Genomic DNA, 14,993 nt, shown 5'->3' with positions numbered 1-14,993 from the left:
ACCATAGTTATAAGCAGTAGTAGTATAAGTACTGATTAATAGTAGACACAATATAAGGAATAGTTATAGAAACCAAGGTTGCACGGAAGTAAGGTTGTCTTGAAATAAGCTGACCACTATTATTGCAAATATGGATAGGAACCTGAATGTGGTTAGTTACATATATATATGTTATGATATTTTAGATGATATTTATCGTATTCGCCCCAAAATTAGGCCGTTGAGAGGTGTGGTCTACTCAAAATACAGCTATCCACGCCCAGTGAATTTTGTAGTGATTTATTTCTAAGGATAGATACTAAATATTCCAATTCCAGTGAGTTCCAATATGCTTTTTTGGGCAGAAAAAGAAAAGGATGACTTCATTATTTAACTTTAGACAGAAATCATAATGGTGCCTTTTTTCCTTTTTGGGGGGGGAATAGGACAGTCTGTATTTGTGAAATTTGCTGCAGGAGAAGCTGGATCCTTAGATGGTAAGAGATCAATCAATAATGAAGGCAGTGCAGGACGGTGGTGTTGCCCTCACCACAACTGGACAAGCGAGATAACTAGTAGGATTTTGTACAGTTCCAGTTCATTTCAGACTTCCTAATGCTTGTTTTAATCAGTTATCATTACCATGGTATTAAATTCCTACTCATAACACAGAAACCGCCACAGGTATGTACTGGTAGTCACTAGTTTAAGTTTGTTTTAAAAGGTTATTAACATGGTTATTAATATGTTATTAAACAGGCAGGTTCGCATCGTGAAGCTATTTCCTGCTTATTACACAGAAACCTCCATAGTTGTTTCCAGGTAATAATCACATACTGTTTAAGTTAGCTTTAATAGGTTATTAATATGTTATTAAATAGAAACAGGCAGTTTTGCATTTTGCAGCTCTGTTTCCTGTTTATTAAACAGAAACTACTACAGGCAATTGAGTGGTAATAACTTATTAATTACCACATTATTACATTCTTGTTTCGGCCTTGTTACCCTGCTATTACCACTTCATTACAGAGCTGTGTTTCCACATTATTACCCCTTGTTTTTGGGCCCGTAGTATCCAATAAATAAATATCAGTGCATTACTTGGATATTAGGTGGTATTATTTGTTTGTTTGTTTGTTTGTTAATTTATTTCGAACATGTAAACAATATACAGGTACATTTAGTAAAGAAAATAAGAGAGATAAAAAAATACTATACAAAATTAAGTCAATACATTTCAATATTGCTTCTATTCTGATTCATTTACATTTCGAAAGGGAGCGGGAAGAAGTACACACTTATTTAATCCCATCCCATAACCCCAAATTAACACTGCATTGAGGAGTTCCAGACTAATAACAGGATAGCGTGTGGCTGTGAGTGCGCAGATTTGTGTGTTTATTGTGCACACATGAAATGGACCAACTTGTAATTGTGATTACAGGCTAGAAACCCTGTCCCTTTTGCAGTCAAGTCCATAGTGCTGTTTCTATGACAGGAGGAATTACAACAAAAAATAAAATTTAATTAACCTGATCTTTCAGTTTCATTTGTATTGTTTTGTCTTTTCACATAGAACAGATGCAAAAAAGCACTATTTGACCTGTTTGTGAGGTCCTCTGAGAATATGTGCACGAGCGCCTTCACATGCCGTCCTCATCGCCTCCATAGAAGGTGTCCCCAACAGGTCAGTGATTAAATCCAGCTACACAAAAGCACACACATCACAGTATAGTGAGACACAACAGTTTGTTGCATGACTGTTTTTCTTTTAAGGAGGAGGTTATTTAATCCTGGTGGTGACTGGTAATGATTCTGTTTTTAACATTTTAACACAAAAAAAGGGAAAAAAGAACACACTGTTACTTTTATGGATCAAAATCTTTCCAGACAAAAAATTTCTCATGCCTTGCAGATTATCTTTTGTCATCTTATTTAAATTAAGTAGCAACTACCTGCTGAATAGGACTTTGGGCTTGGAAGAGGATGCGTCGCCCTAGCAACTCAGCAAAGATGCAGCCTACAGACCAGATATCAATTGAGTTGGAGTAGTGGCGGCTCCCCATGAGGATTTCTGGAGCTCGGTAGTACTGTGTCACCACTTCCTGAGTCATGTGTCTTGATTCATCCGACTCCTCCACTCGGGCCAGGCCAAAATCACAGATCTGAAAGACAGCCATTCAGAGATTACTGCAGCTCTTTTTATCTTCTGATTTCTTTTTATTCATCTTTCTTCTGAAACCCATCAATCTTGCCAAGATTTCTTGTCTCCTCTCTGCCTCCCTCACCCACTGTGCTCCAGCATGTACAGTCATGGCCAAAAGATTTGAGAATAACACAAATAATGGTTTTCACAAAGTTTGCTGCTTCAGTTTTTATGAAGCAAAGTCCTTCTTTGCCACGAAAATGAACTTAATCGCCCAAAACCCATTTCAACTGCATTGCATCGCTGCCACAAAAGGACCTACTGAGATCATTTCAATAATCTTCTTGTTAACTCAAATAAGAAAGTTGATGAGCACAAGGCTGGAAATCATTATGATCATTATGTCATGCTGGTTGAGTTAGAACAGCTGACTGGATGTGTTAAAAGGAGGGTGATGCTTGAAATCATTGTCCTTCCTCTTAACCATGGTTACCTGCAAAGAAACGTGCAGCCATCATTATGTTACATAAAAAGGGCTCACATGCAAGGACGTTGTTGCTATTAAGATTGCACTTAAATCAGCAAGCTCACCAGTGCAGAGCTTGCTCAGGAATGGCAGCAGGCAGGTGTGAGTGCATCTGCACGCACAATGAGGTGAAGACCTTTGGAAGATGGCTTGGTGTCAAGAAGGGCAGTAAAGAAGCCACTTCTCTAAAAAAAACCAAAACAAAAAAAAAACCCATCAGGGACAGACTGATATTCTGCAAAAAATACAGCAAGTGGACTGCTGAGGACTGGGGTAAAGTCATTTTCTTTGACAAAGCCTCTTTCCAATTGTTTGGGGCATCAAGAAGAAGGATTGTCCGCAGAAGAAAAGGTGAGTGCTACCATCAGTCTTGTCTCATGCCAACAGTGAAGCACACATTCATCTGTGGGGCTGCTTCTCATCCAAGGGAGTGGGCTCACTCACAATTTTGCCAAAAAACACAGCCATGAATAAAGAATGGTACCAAAACATCCTCCAACAGCAACTTCTTCCAACCATCCAAGAACAATTTGGTGGAGAACAATGCCTTTTCCAGCCTGATGGAGCACAGTGCCATAAGGCCAAAGTGATAACTAAGTGGCTTGGAGAACAAAATATTGAAATGTTGGGTTCATGGCCAGGAAACTCCACAGACCTCAATCCAATTGAGAGCTTGTGGTCAATCCTCAAGAGTCGGGTGGACAAACAAAAACCCACTTATTCTGACAAACTCCAAGCATTGATTATGAAAGAATGAGTTGGCATCAGTCAGGATTTGGCCCAGAAGTTGATTGATAGCATACAAAGGTGAATTGCAGAGGTCTGGAAAATAAGAGCTAACACTGCAAATATTGACTCTTTGTACGAACTTGATGTAATTGTCAATAAAAGCCTTTGAAACTTATGAAGTGTTTGTAATTATACTTAAGTACATCACAGATACAACTGACACAAAGATCTAAAAACACTGAAGCAGCAAACTTTGTGAAAACAAATATTTGTGTCATTCTCAAAACTTTTGGCCATGACTGTAGTAGAGTTTCACTGATGTTTTGTTTCTCATGCATAAACATATAATTTCATAGTCTATGTGTGTATATTAATGGTTAACTTTTCTTATTTGGTCCCAAATAAATAATGACAGAAGATTACTTTTGAGGTTTGAAATCATACTTTTTTCTACCCTGAAAAGCACATGCAGTTTCTTCAAATACTCTCAATTAACTTGTATCTTTGTAAACTGAATTGACAGTGAATAAACTCTAACATGTTAGAAACCCCTAACTAAGTTCCACTCTAAATAATTAACAATGACTGAGTGAAGATAGTGGACAGGACCTTTGCCATACACATTTTAATTCACTGGTAGCGATAGATGTGAGAAATGAAATAGAAACATGGAAACTTTGGAAAAAGTACACTAGGTTGAAGCCAGGAATAACACATCTCTTATTCGAAGAGATGTCTTCTGGCAAAGAAACGTGTATCTGGCAACTCAGTGCCAGGAACTGTAAACCAACAAAATTAGTAAGTGGGACAGAGAAAATCTAAACTTCCCAGTGCCAGAAAAGGGAACCCAAAAACGTTAAAAAAAAGAACTACAGAGAAAAAAGAGTCACTGCCATTTGACGGACAGAGGAAAATGAAACTGGCATCTTGCTGCAAGTATAAATGGAGAAAAGAAGAGCTAATGAGGAAGAAAAGAAATGATGGTGCTGGCAACTTTTGCCTTTTGCAGTAAGGGCTGGAAAGGTTTTCACTGCTCACAAATCAAAGCCCTAATCTTTAACTTTTTAAACAACCTCTGGAGACTGCAATGACTTGCAGTGAGTTAGCATTCCTGAAAAGTGTTTTGATGCATGCTCAACCAACCAGGTAAGTAAATCCCAAAAGGTTGATTCTGTTCATCTGGACGTAGCATTTGGGAGAACGTTTCGTCACAACTTCTTCAGTCTCAGCTGACTGCAGTTTCCCCAAATTTATAGACAGTACCTTTGCACAATGACTGAAACTAGCCCACTGATGAGCAATGGGCTGTGAGGTCAGTTCCTTGATCATTAATTTGCAAATTGTCATGATGGGGATTGGCTGCAATTACAGCATTGTAAGATGGTGAAAGATGTACCCTTAGGCTCCCTCCTTGATTCAAAGATGGTCTTTCCTTTTTCATGTAAATGGCATCCTTGACTCCCCACTCAATCCAGCGTTCCTCCCTGTCCAGGATGTGTACATCCTCATCACTGAAAGAGTGTCCACTGGCCTGTAAGTGTAAATAGACTGCCGAGTCCTTGCCTGATGAGTTACTTCTTCTGTGTTGTGCCATCCGCTTCGCCAGAGGTTGTTTGGTTTCCCCGATATACATCATGGCAAACCTCCTGGCACTTCACAGCATACTCTATATTACTCTGTGTCAGGGGACCCGATCCTTGGGGTGGACCAATTTTTAGCGCAGCGTGTTTTGAGGTTTAAAAGCCATGGAGCTCAATGATCAGTGGTCTTTGATATGGGCTTTGATCAGTGGTTGTTGAACAATGGTCATGACAACTTGGATATTAATGATCAAGGAACTGACTTCACAGCCCATTGTTCATTTAGTGGGCTAGTTTCAATCACTGTGCAAATATACTGTTTATAAGATTGGGGAAACCTGTAGTCAGCTGAGACTTAAGAAGTCTCAGCTGACTACAGGTCAGTGACGAAACGTTTCTCCCACTGAAAATGCTACATCCAGATGAACAGAATCAACCTTTTAGGATTCCTAAAAAGTCACTTCAGGAAGAGTGAAGATAAAGGAGAAAAAATGAAACCGAGAATGTTTGGGTAGCAGATAGAACTGTCCAACTTTATGGACTGCATGTAATTTTGATACCTTAAGTTTCTGTTCTCCTAGTGGTGAACAGGAACAGGAACTTAAGGTGGCATCTCTGTGGCAACCGGGTCATGGTCTTTGATAAAACCAGCGTTTCGTATAATAGGTCATTGTGAAGAAGATCTGTTGGAGCTTGAATTAAACTATCCTTATTTGAGGTAGACAAGGTTGTCTATGAAGAGACAACTGAAAAAGAATAGAATATGAGGAGGCAGCATTACTGCCTCACAGCAAGAAGGTGCTGCGTTCGAATTCATCATCTTTATGGTGTCTGCTTCTCTCCGGGTACTCTGGCTTCTTCCCAAAGTCTAGATACTTGCTGTAAGTGGGCTGGAAGATCCTGTGGTTCTTGCATCAGGAAAGAGCTGTGTGGTCCAAGTTCTACTTTGTTTTTCCCTCTGGTCTGTTCTTTTAGGCATCAACTGGGCGATCGTGGCTCAAGAGTTGGGAATTCGCCTTGTAATCGGAAGGTTGCCGGTTCGAGCCCTGGCTTGGGCAGTCTCGGTCGTTGTGTCCTTGGGCAAGACACTTCACCCGTTGCCTACTGGTGGTGGTCAGAGGGCCCGGTGGCGCCAGTGTTCGGCAGCCTCGCCTCTGTCAGTTTGCCCCAGGGTGGCTGTGGCTACAATGTAGCTTGCCATCACCAGTGTGTGAATGGGTGGATGAATGGATGTGTAAAGCACTTTGGGGTCCTTAGGGACTAGTAAAGCGCTATACAAATACAGGCCATTTACCATTTTATTTTTACCATCAACTGTGATCTGTTTTTTGGATTTTTTTTTTCATTCCTCTACAAACATCATCATCTATACTGTCAATAAATATTCATAGTTTTTATTTCTTTATCTGTCACATGCCTGTCATACAACTCACATAAAGAATCCTTGCCATAGAGATAGGGTTAGGATTAATGCTTGCCTGTCCCACACACCTTGAGCACACAGTTGCTGTTGACTAGGAGGTTGCCAGGTTTGATGTCTCGATGTAGAATTCCAGCAGAGTGAAGGTACTTAAGTCCTGGTGATGGTGGAGTAGAAACAGACAAATTCATGAATCATGATATCACTTGTGCAAACAAGCTGAGCTACATGTTCTTACACAGAAATTCACAGGTATCTGCTCATTTACAAATAAGGATGTTTGATATTTAAAAAAATTATACAGTGTTAAAATATCAAAATTGTTACCACAACAGTTTCATGTAAAAAAATCAATCAATTCCTAACTGGCTGCCTCAGAATCAGCTGGGGTTTTTTTTCCCTTAAATTAGTTTAGTATATTTAAACCTAGCAAAAGTTTTCTTTAGTTTAATAGAAAAAAAAAGAATACTGTAATCATACATACAGTATATTTTAATGTATAATGATCTTTCAGCCATGTTGGCCTGCCATCTTGAATATAGTGGTTGAGATGGATTTTGTTATTCCATCATGTTTTATGTGGCTAAAGACTGACCACACGTGTATCATGCCAAGAGCCAAAGAGAAAAGAAATTGTAAGCATTCACGTGCATGGAGGCAAATTTTAACTTGTGCCTACACCTTCAGATTCAAGACATGAAGGATCATACCTATGTTTTATCATCTGAGAAGGTGTCCCCTTAACCGTAGAAGCACACACACACACACAGACACACTTGACTTTCCTATTTTTGTGGGGAGTTTAAAACTCTTCTTAAAACATATTTATTTGCTTAAGCCTTTGGTACTTTTTAAAAGGTTGAATCAATTTTTTTCCTATTTTTCCAATTCTCTATTTTTAACATGTTTGATATTATTTTCTGTTTATGCTTCTTGTATATGTACACTTTGTGAAGCCTGGCTTTATTTTAAAGTGCTTTATAAATAAAGGTGCTATGGTATGGTATATGTCAGGGGTGTCCAACTCCAGGCCTCAAGGGCCGGTGTCCTACAGGTTTTAGATATCACCCTGGGCCAACACAAATGAAACAAAGGATTAGTTCATTACATCTTGAGAACTTCAAGACACGCTGAAGAGGTAATTTAGCCATTTAAATCAGCTGTGTTGGATCAAGGACGCATCTAAAACCTGCGGGACACTGGCCCTTGCTTAAAGCAAAGAAGAAATTGCAAGCAGAAAGTATCAAAGCACTCACACAAATTTATACTCCAATGCATGCATCGGAGAGCAACCTGGGGTTATCCAGCTAATTAGGTTGCTTTTGAAGGTAACATTGCAATATTTATCCAATTGAATTGAGGTTTGCAAATGTGAAAAGAGTTAAGGCACTGATATGGTGATAAGGCACTGCATGAATGACATTATGATTGGGAGATGAGCTAATAGATGAAAGTTTGAACCTAGATTTGCCTTAGTCAGTGGCAAAGGCATGCTCATCATCCTCTCGAAGATTATCACTGTGAAAGAGCAAAAGTAATGCTGACTTTGTTCTGAGTATGTTAATTAGATAAGTATAATTCAACTGATATGATTTTTTGATGATTATTATCATTATTATTGTTATTCTCATTATTGTCATTATTATTAGATTCTGCTTATACTTGCCTCCTGTTAAATTGGATTTAAAAATATATCCTGCATTCAAAAAAGTCTAAAATGTGGACATTGCCACATTGCCTCATTTACAGTTCCACAAAGGTAAAAATACAAATGTACCCATGATATGGTCCAATCGAATTTTTTGATGTATAATTATTTTTGGAACACCTGACTGTGGGGGAACAGTGACTTAACTTCTGAATCCAGATCTGAGGACTGAGGTGAGTAAGAGTTTTGGGGGACTCACTTCAGTCCTGAAGGATAGTTTTGGAGTGAGCGGGAGTAGACTGGGAACTGTTGCTTGTGGGTGATATTCTGGGCGTGAAGTTTGAAATTTCAAGGCTATAGTGAAGTATTGTTTTCAGTTCAGTTAAATTCATTTTTTTTTATATAACACCAAATCACAACAACAGTTGCCTCAAGGCACTTTATATTAAGTTAAGTTAAATACCCTACAATAATACAAAGAAAACAGAGAAATCCCCAACAATGACTCCCTATAAGCAAGCACTTTGGTGACAGTGGGAAGGAAAAACCCACTTTTAACAGGAAGAAACCTCCAGCAGAAGCAGGCTCAGGGAGGAGCTGCCATCTGCTGAAGCCACCCTAAACCCTAACCAGTTGGGGGTGAGCGGATGAAGACAGGATAAAAGACATGATGTGGAAGAGAGCCAGATATTAATAATAACTAATGATAAAATGCAAAGAGCTATAAACACATAGTGAGTGAAAAAGGTGACTGAAGAAGAAACACTCAGTGGATTATGGAAATCCCCCAGCAGCCTACACCTATTGCAGCATAATTAAGGGAAGACTCAGGGTTACCTGTTCCAGCCCCTAACTATATGATTTAGCAAAAAAGAAAGTTTTAAGCCTAATCTTATTAGTAGAGAGGGTGCCTGTCTTCTGAATCCAAACTGGAAGCTGGTTCCACAGAAGAGGGGCCTGAAAACTGAAGGCTCTGGCTCCCATTGTACTTTTAAATACTCTAGGAACAAGTAAGGCCGCAGTCGGAGAGTGAAGTGCTCTAATAGGTACCATATGGTACTATAGGGTTGTTAAGATAAGATGTGGCCTGACTGTTTAAGACCCTGTATGTGAGGAACAGGATTTTAAATTAGATTTCGGATTTAACAGAGAGCCAATGAAGAGATGCCAATATACGAGAGATATGCTCTCTCTTTCTAGTCCCTGTCAGTACTCTTGCTGCAGCATTTAATTGCCAATTAATTTAAGGCAGGGATTTTTTAGGACATCCCAATAATAATGAAGTACAGTAGTCAAGCCTAGAAGTAATAAATGAATGAACAAGCCTTTCCGCACCACTCTATGATATGATGTTTCTAATTTTAAAGATATTCCGCAAATGGAAGAAAGCAGTCCTACATATCTGCTGAATATGCGCATTGAGGAGCATATCCTGGTCAAAAATGACTCCAAGATTCCTGACAGTGTTACTGGAGGCCATTGTAATGCCATCCAGAGTAAGCATCATGATACAGCCCAAAGGAAACAGAATTGGTCCTAGCACAGAACCCTGTAGAACTCCATAATTAACCTGAGTGTGTGAAGAGAACTTTTCATTTACATAAACAAATTTGAGTCTATTAGATAGATATGATTCAAAGCACTGCAGTGTAGCACCTTTAATATCTATAGCATGCTCTAATTGCTGTAATAAAATACTGTTGTAAACAGTATCAAACACGGAGGTCTAGCAGAACAAGCACAGAGATAAGTCCACTGTCAGAGGATATAAAAGATAATTGATAACCTTCACAAAACCTTTGTATACTTTGATGAGCTTTGCAACTTGATTGAAACTCTACTAATTAGCCATTGCTCTGCAGAATATCAATTATCTGTTTTACCACTACTCTTTCAAGAATTTCTCAGATAAAAAAGAAGGTTGGAGCCAAGACAGCTTTGTTAAGTAATGGCTTTTTAAGTAATGGTTAACCACTGCCAGCGTTAAGGCCTGTGGTAAATAGCCGATTAATAGAGATAGGTTGATCATATTTAAGATTTAAACATTGATTTTGATTTTGAGCAGTCTTGTAAGAATGAGGTGTAAAAGACACCTTTATGGTTTGGAGGAAATAATTGCTGAAGTTAAAGATTGAATTGAAATATCAATTGGAGAAAAAGAGTCTAAATAAATATCAAAGCAGTTGTACGTCTGTAAAATGGTTATGAGTAATTTTTTTTAATGGTTAAAATTTTATTTGTGAAGAAGTTATGAAGTAGTTAATGTTAAAGGAATGTTTGGCTCAAATATGGCCAGATTTTTAGAAATGAGAGCTGTTCCATCCAAAGTGGGATGAATGTCTTCTCTCCTAATAAAACTAGGTTTCCCCTAAAAGGTTATCCAATTATCTATAAAGCCTACGTCTTTTTTGGACACCTCTCAGGCAGCCGTCAGTTTAAGACGAACGTGCTAAACATGTAATTCCAATTGGGGAGGGAACCACAAAAAATTAATAGTTCGACATTGTTTTGCAAAGTTACACATGGACTCAATATTAATTTTAGTGACCTCCGATTGATGTAACTGGGTGTTATTGTCGACATGAAGTATAATTTTATGGAATTTACATTTACCCTTAGCCAGCAGTTTTAAATTTCCTTCACTGTTGCCTTCTCTGGACGCTGGAAGACAATTGGGTGTGTCATTGAGTGGGGAACATCAATTATACACATGAATGGGTGATGTCACCCAGATAACCCGTTTTCCCGGCTGCTTGGAATAATCTGCCAGGGGAGAGCTAACACTACACTACACTACCTTCGGCTGAACCGACTACAGGGCCCTGGCTAGCTATTTGTTTTTCAAGGTTGTGAAGCTGGGTCTCCAATTCAGTGATCCTGGCCTCCAGAGCTGCAAAAAGGCTATATTTATTACAAGGATCGTTATTACCAAAGGAGACTGAATAGTAACTAAACATCTGACACAATGAGAAGGAAAGTGTAGGAGGGACAGGTGAAGAGGCCATGCTGCTAACGAGTCCACTGCAAGCTAAGCTAAGCTAAGCAATCCTTAAAGACATAGTGAGTAAATACTGTGAAAACAATTAGAGAATGAATCAAAAGAGTGATATAAACGAAAATACCACTGTGCACTGGAACAGGAACAAGAAGTGATACTCTATCAGAGAAAGAGCCAACACCAAGTGCGAGCACCACCCAAAGGATGGTGATTATTGTTCTGAAAAACTTGTTAAAGTTTTAAGAGAAATATAACAATGTGGGATAGATGTTTATTTGTTTTTTAATTCATTATAGCATATGAAAAACCTTTATATTACCTATATTTTATAATTGCCAGCCAGAATTCCTTCTGATATCGATAATATCAATGCTCAACGTTGCTTACAGAAAAATCATTAAGACAAAGCAACGTCTTGGCTTTAGATTGTGACACTTGGACTGGGAGTTAAATAAACAAAATTGCAAAAATACTGAAAGCTTTCAGGCTCCTAGTAGATTGACCTATGTTATAAATGTGAAAAGGCTTCTTAAGCTATCAAATTCACAAGTTTTGTCATCTGAGATTCAAACTCATCTGCGACTTTTTGGAGATGTACCTATGGTATCAATTTCAAAATGGTAGGCGATGTCTTATTTGAGTTATGTCAAAACTATTTAAAAAGTAAAAGATGCAATTATTTGCAACTTGGAAACACATTTTATTCACAATAGAACAGCAAATATTTAAAAAGACATACATGCACAATTTTATGAAAATATTACCAAATTTTGAATTTGATGGCAGCAACTTCCCTCAAAAGCTGCAACAGTAAGGAACAAAAAGCTGGAAAAGTATCTGATACTAAAAAAAAAATAGCTTGAGAAAAATTTTACAATTAATTAGGTCAACTAGCAACTGGTTAGTAACATGAAAGACTAGCAGAGTTTCTGAGAAGTAAAGAAATATGTGCTTAAGGGACATGGCTAAACACCGATACTGGATGCTTTTTGGAATTCTTTTTGGAGAATATGCACACCGCATCCTCCAGACTAAAGAGGGAAGAGGCTGACCGGCTTTTAACACACAGAAGAAGAAAAAAAATCACTCCTCAGTTCACAGTCTACATCTCTGATGGCATTAGTGCCTATGAGATGGGAAGCATCTAAAAACCTGAAAGATATACAGGTTTTAAAGCAACATATAATTGTGGTCAAAAGTGTACATGTGGACTGGTCCTTCTATAGTACTTTATGTGAGCACTCAAAACTTTTTTTATATGCTTAAGTGGTTTTTTTTTTTTTTTAAATCTAACATTCACACTCTGGTGGATGCATCAAAGAGTAAGTTTGCATCTTGCCCAAGGATATTTGGCACGCAGATTGGACCAGCCAGGGATCAAACCAACAACCTTCCAAGTAGATGACTTGCTCCATGTCCTGAGCCACAAACTCATTTTGATGACTCCAGTGAACTGTTTATTTTAAAGGGTGGAATGTGTACATAGCAAACATTTTTACTTGACTTGGGGTGGGGTGTGAATTGATCTGTTTTTTTTTCTCTAATCCACACAAAGTCAAAAGCAATTTTATACACATATACGCGCGCACACACACAGTTAGGTCCATATATTTGGACACTGACACAAACTTTGTTTTTTAACCAGTTTATTGAAATATATTTCAAATATAGGTATATGATAGAGATGGACATAATGTGTAGCCTCTGAGCTTTTATTTGAGGGCATCCATATTGAAATTGGATGATTTTTGGATGATTTGCTGTGAACAGACAACATGTGGTCAAATGAACTCTCCATGCATTTGAAACAAGCCGTCCCTTAAGGTGCAAAGAGGAAAGAAAAAAAAAAAAAAACATTAAAAAATTGCTACAATATTACGAGTGACAAAATCTATAGATTGGTACATCCTGAAAACCAAAGAAAGCACTGGTGAACTCAGCAAGCAAAAAGTATCGGACATCCACGGAAGACAACAGTGATGGATGATCACAGAATCATTTCCATGGTGAAGAGACACTCCTTTACAACAGCCAAAAAAAGTGAACAACACTAAACGAGATAGGAGTATCCGAGTCTACTGTAAAGAGAAGACTGCATGAAAGTAAATGCAGAGGGTTCACCTCCAAGGTGCAAGCCATTTATTAGCCTCAAGAATAGAAAGGTTAGATTTCACTTTGCTATAAACACCCAAAATAAAAAAGCTAAAAAAAAAAAAAAGTAGCCAGACAAAACCTGCCAAAGTTTTAGAACACTACAATTTTTCTATTTTTTTTTTATTGAAAATTATGCCGCTTAATGTGTCATTGCACTCTGAAATAAAAGCATAGTACAAATAGCAGTTGGAGTCAAAAAAAAGAATGAATTTATAGACCAAAATGTGTTCTAAACTTTTGACTCATCTAATTAGCCACCTTTGGGGGCTGCAAAATGCTGTGGTAGCCGTTTTGTTTCAGGGTGCCTCTCACTCTGTACAGGTCACCGACCCTGGATTCAGCAAAACAGCGCCAGATCACCACACCTTCCCCCTCCATGTTTGACAGTTGATGCTACACACTGTGGAACCATGCTTTTGCCTACTCAATGATGTGCAAAGATCATGCATTTAAAGTTTTGATTCATCAATACCTTCTTTCATTCTTCAGTAATGGCGGTGTTTCATGGCCCAGGCAAGCCTCTTTGTCTTATTCTGACATCTTAGCAACAGCTTTCTTGCCTCAACTCGTCCTGTCAAACCTGCAGCTCGAAGTCTTCTCTTCATGGTTGAAACTGAGACTTGTTTACTACGACCACTATTAAGCTGTGCTTGAAGCTGTTGTCCTATGAGCCACCAGTCATGCAAGCTGTTAACTCTCAGAAACTTGTCCTGTGATTCAGTTGTGGCTTTGGGGTTGCCAGACCTCTTCCTGTCAGAATTGCCCCAGCTTCCGAGTGCCTTTTGAAGGAAACTGTACTTACTGACGCCTTGACTTTCTGTGCACTTTCTGTGTAGGAAAGACCTACATTTTTAACTGTTATGATGTTCTGTCTCTCTTCCATTGTTAATTGCCTTTTTCGCAACATTTTTGTAGCAACACACTACTTTCTGAAGTACAATACTGCTCAAATGATGGTCACAACGGTATGGTACCACAGTGTGTTCCAACACTGCTTTTAAGCAGACAGAGGGGGTTGCACGTTATCTAAAAAAGCTGGAAAACATGTACGAATTAGTAGCACCAGCTTTCAAGGTTTGATCAACCTCCACTGCTGCAGAACACCTTTAAATTGTGAACCGATTTTGTGTTCCATGAAAAAGGCAATAAGTGGCAATGAGTCTTTTACAGTGCTGTCGAGGAATTTTGGCCCACTCATCTTTGCAGAATTGTTGTAACTGAGCCACACTGGGGGGTATTCAAGCATGAAGTGCCTTTTTAAGGTCATTCCTCAGCATTTCAATCAGATTCAGGTCAAGACTTTGACTAGGCCGCTCTTCATTTTGTTTTTCTTAAGCTATTCGGAGGTCAACTTGCTGATGTGTTCTGGATCATTGTCCCACTGCATAACCCAAGTCCACTTCAGCCTGAGGTCAAGAATAGATAGCTGGACATTCTCCTTCAGTTTGTTTTGGTACACAGCAGAATTCATGGTTTATTTACTGCAGCAGGTTTTCCAGGTACTAAGGCAGCAAAACAGCCCCAGGCCATTATACTATGACCAACACATTTTACTGTTGCTATGAAGTTCTTTTTCTAAAATGCTGTGTTCTTTTATTACAGATGTAATGGGACTCAAACGTTCCAAAACGTTCAACTTTTACTTTGTCAGTCCACAGAGTAATTTCCCAAAAGTCCTGGGGATCAATAAGATGTTTTTGGCAAATAAAAGACGAGTATTTGTGTTGTTTTTGGGAAGCAGTGGTTTTCTCCTTGAACTCTCCCAATTCCATTTTGCCCAGTCTTTTTTTTCCTGAATCATGAACTCTGACCT

General features: G+C 38.6%; 1 protein-coding gene across 1 annotated transcript in view; it reads right to left on the bottom strand.

Annotated features, from left to right (window-relative positions):
- Positions 1 to 14,993, bottom strand: part of nlk2 (nemo-like kinase, type 2) — a 43,870-nt gene that overhangs the window by 6,294 nt on the left and 22,583 nt on the right. Inside the window, exons 5-7 of the mRNA XM_085479097.1 lie at positions 6,452 to 6,537; positions 1,935 to 2,144; positions 1,583 to 1,684 (exon numbers count right to left, since the gene is read on the bottom strand). Coding sequence (XP_085335223.1) covers positions 1,583 to 1,684; positions 1,935 to 2,144; positions 6,452 to 6,537 — 398 coding nt within the window. The remainder of the gene's footprint in view (positions 1 to 1,582; positions 1,685 to 1,934; positions 2,145 to 6,451; positions 6,538 to 14,993) is intronic.

This window comes from Copadichromis virginalis, linkage group LG14 (genome assembly GCF_057382275.1).
Source record: "Copadichromis virginalis isolate Kocher_CV1m ecotype Utaka linkage group LG14, C_Virginalis_male_GT1.1, whole genome shotgun sequence".
Lineage (NCBI taxonomy): Eukaryota > Metazoa > Chordata > Actinopteri > Cichliformes > Cichlidae > Copadichromis > Copadichromis virginalis.
This window is presented reverse-complemented; position numbering and strand designations above follow the sequence as displayed.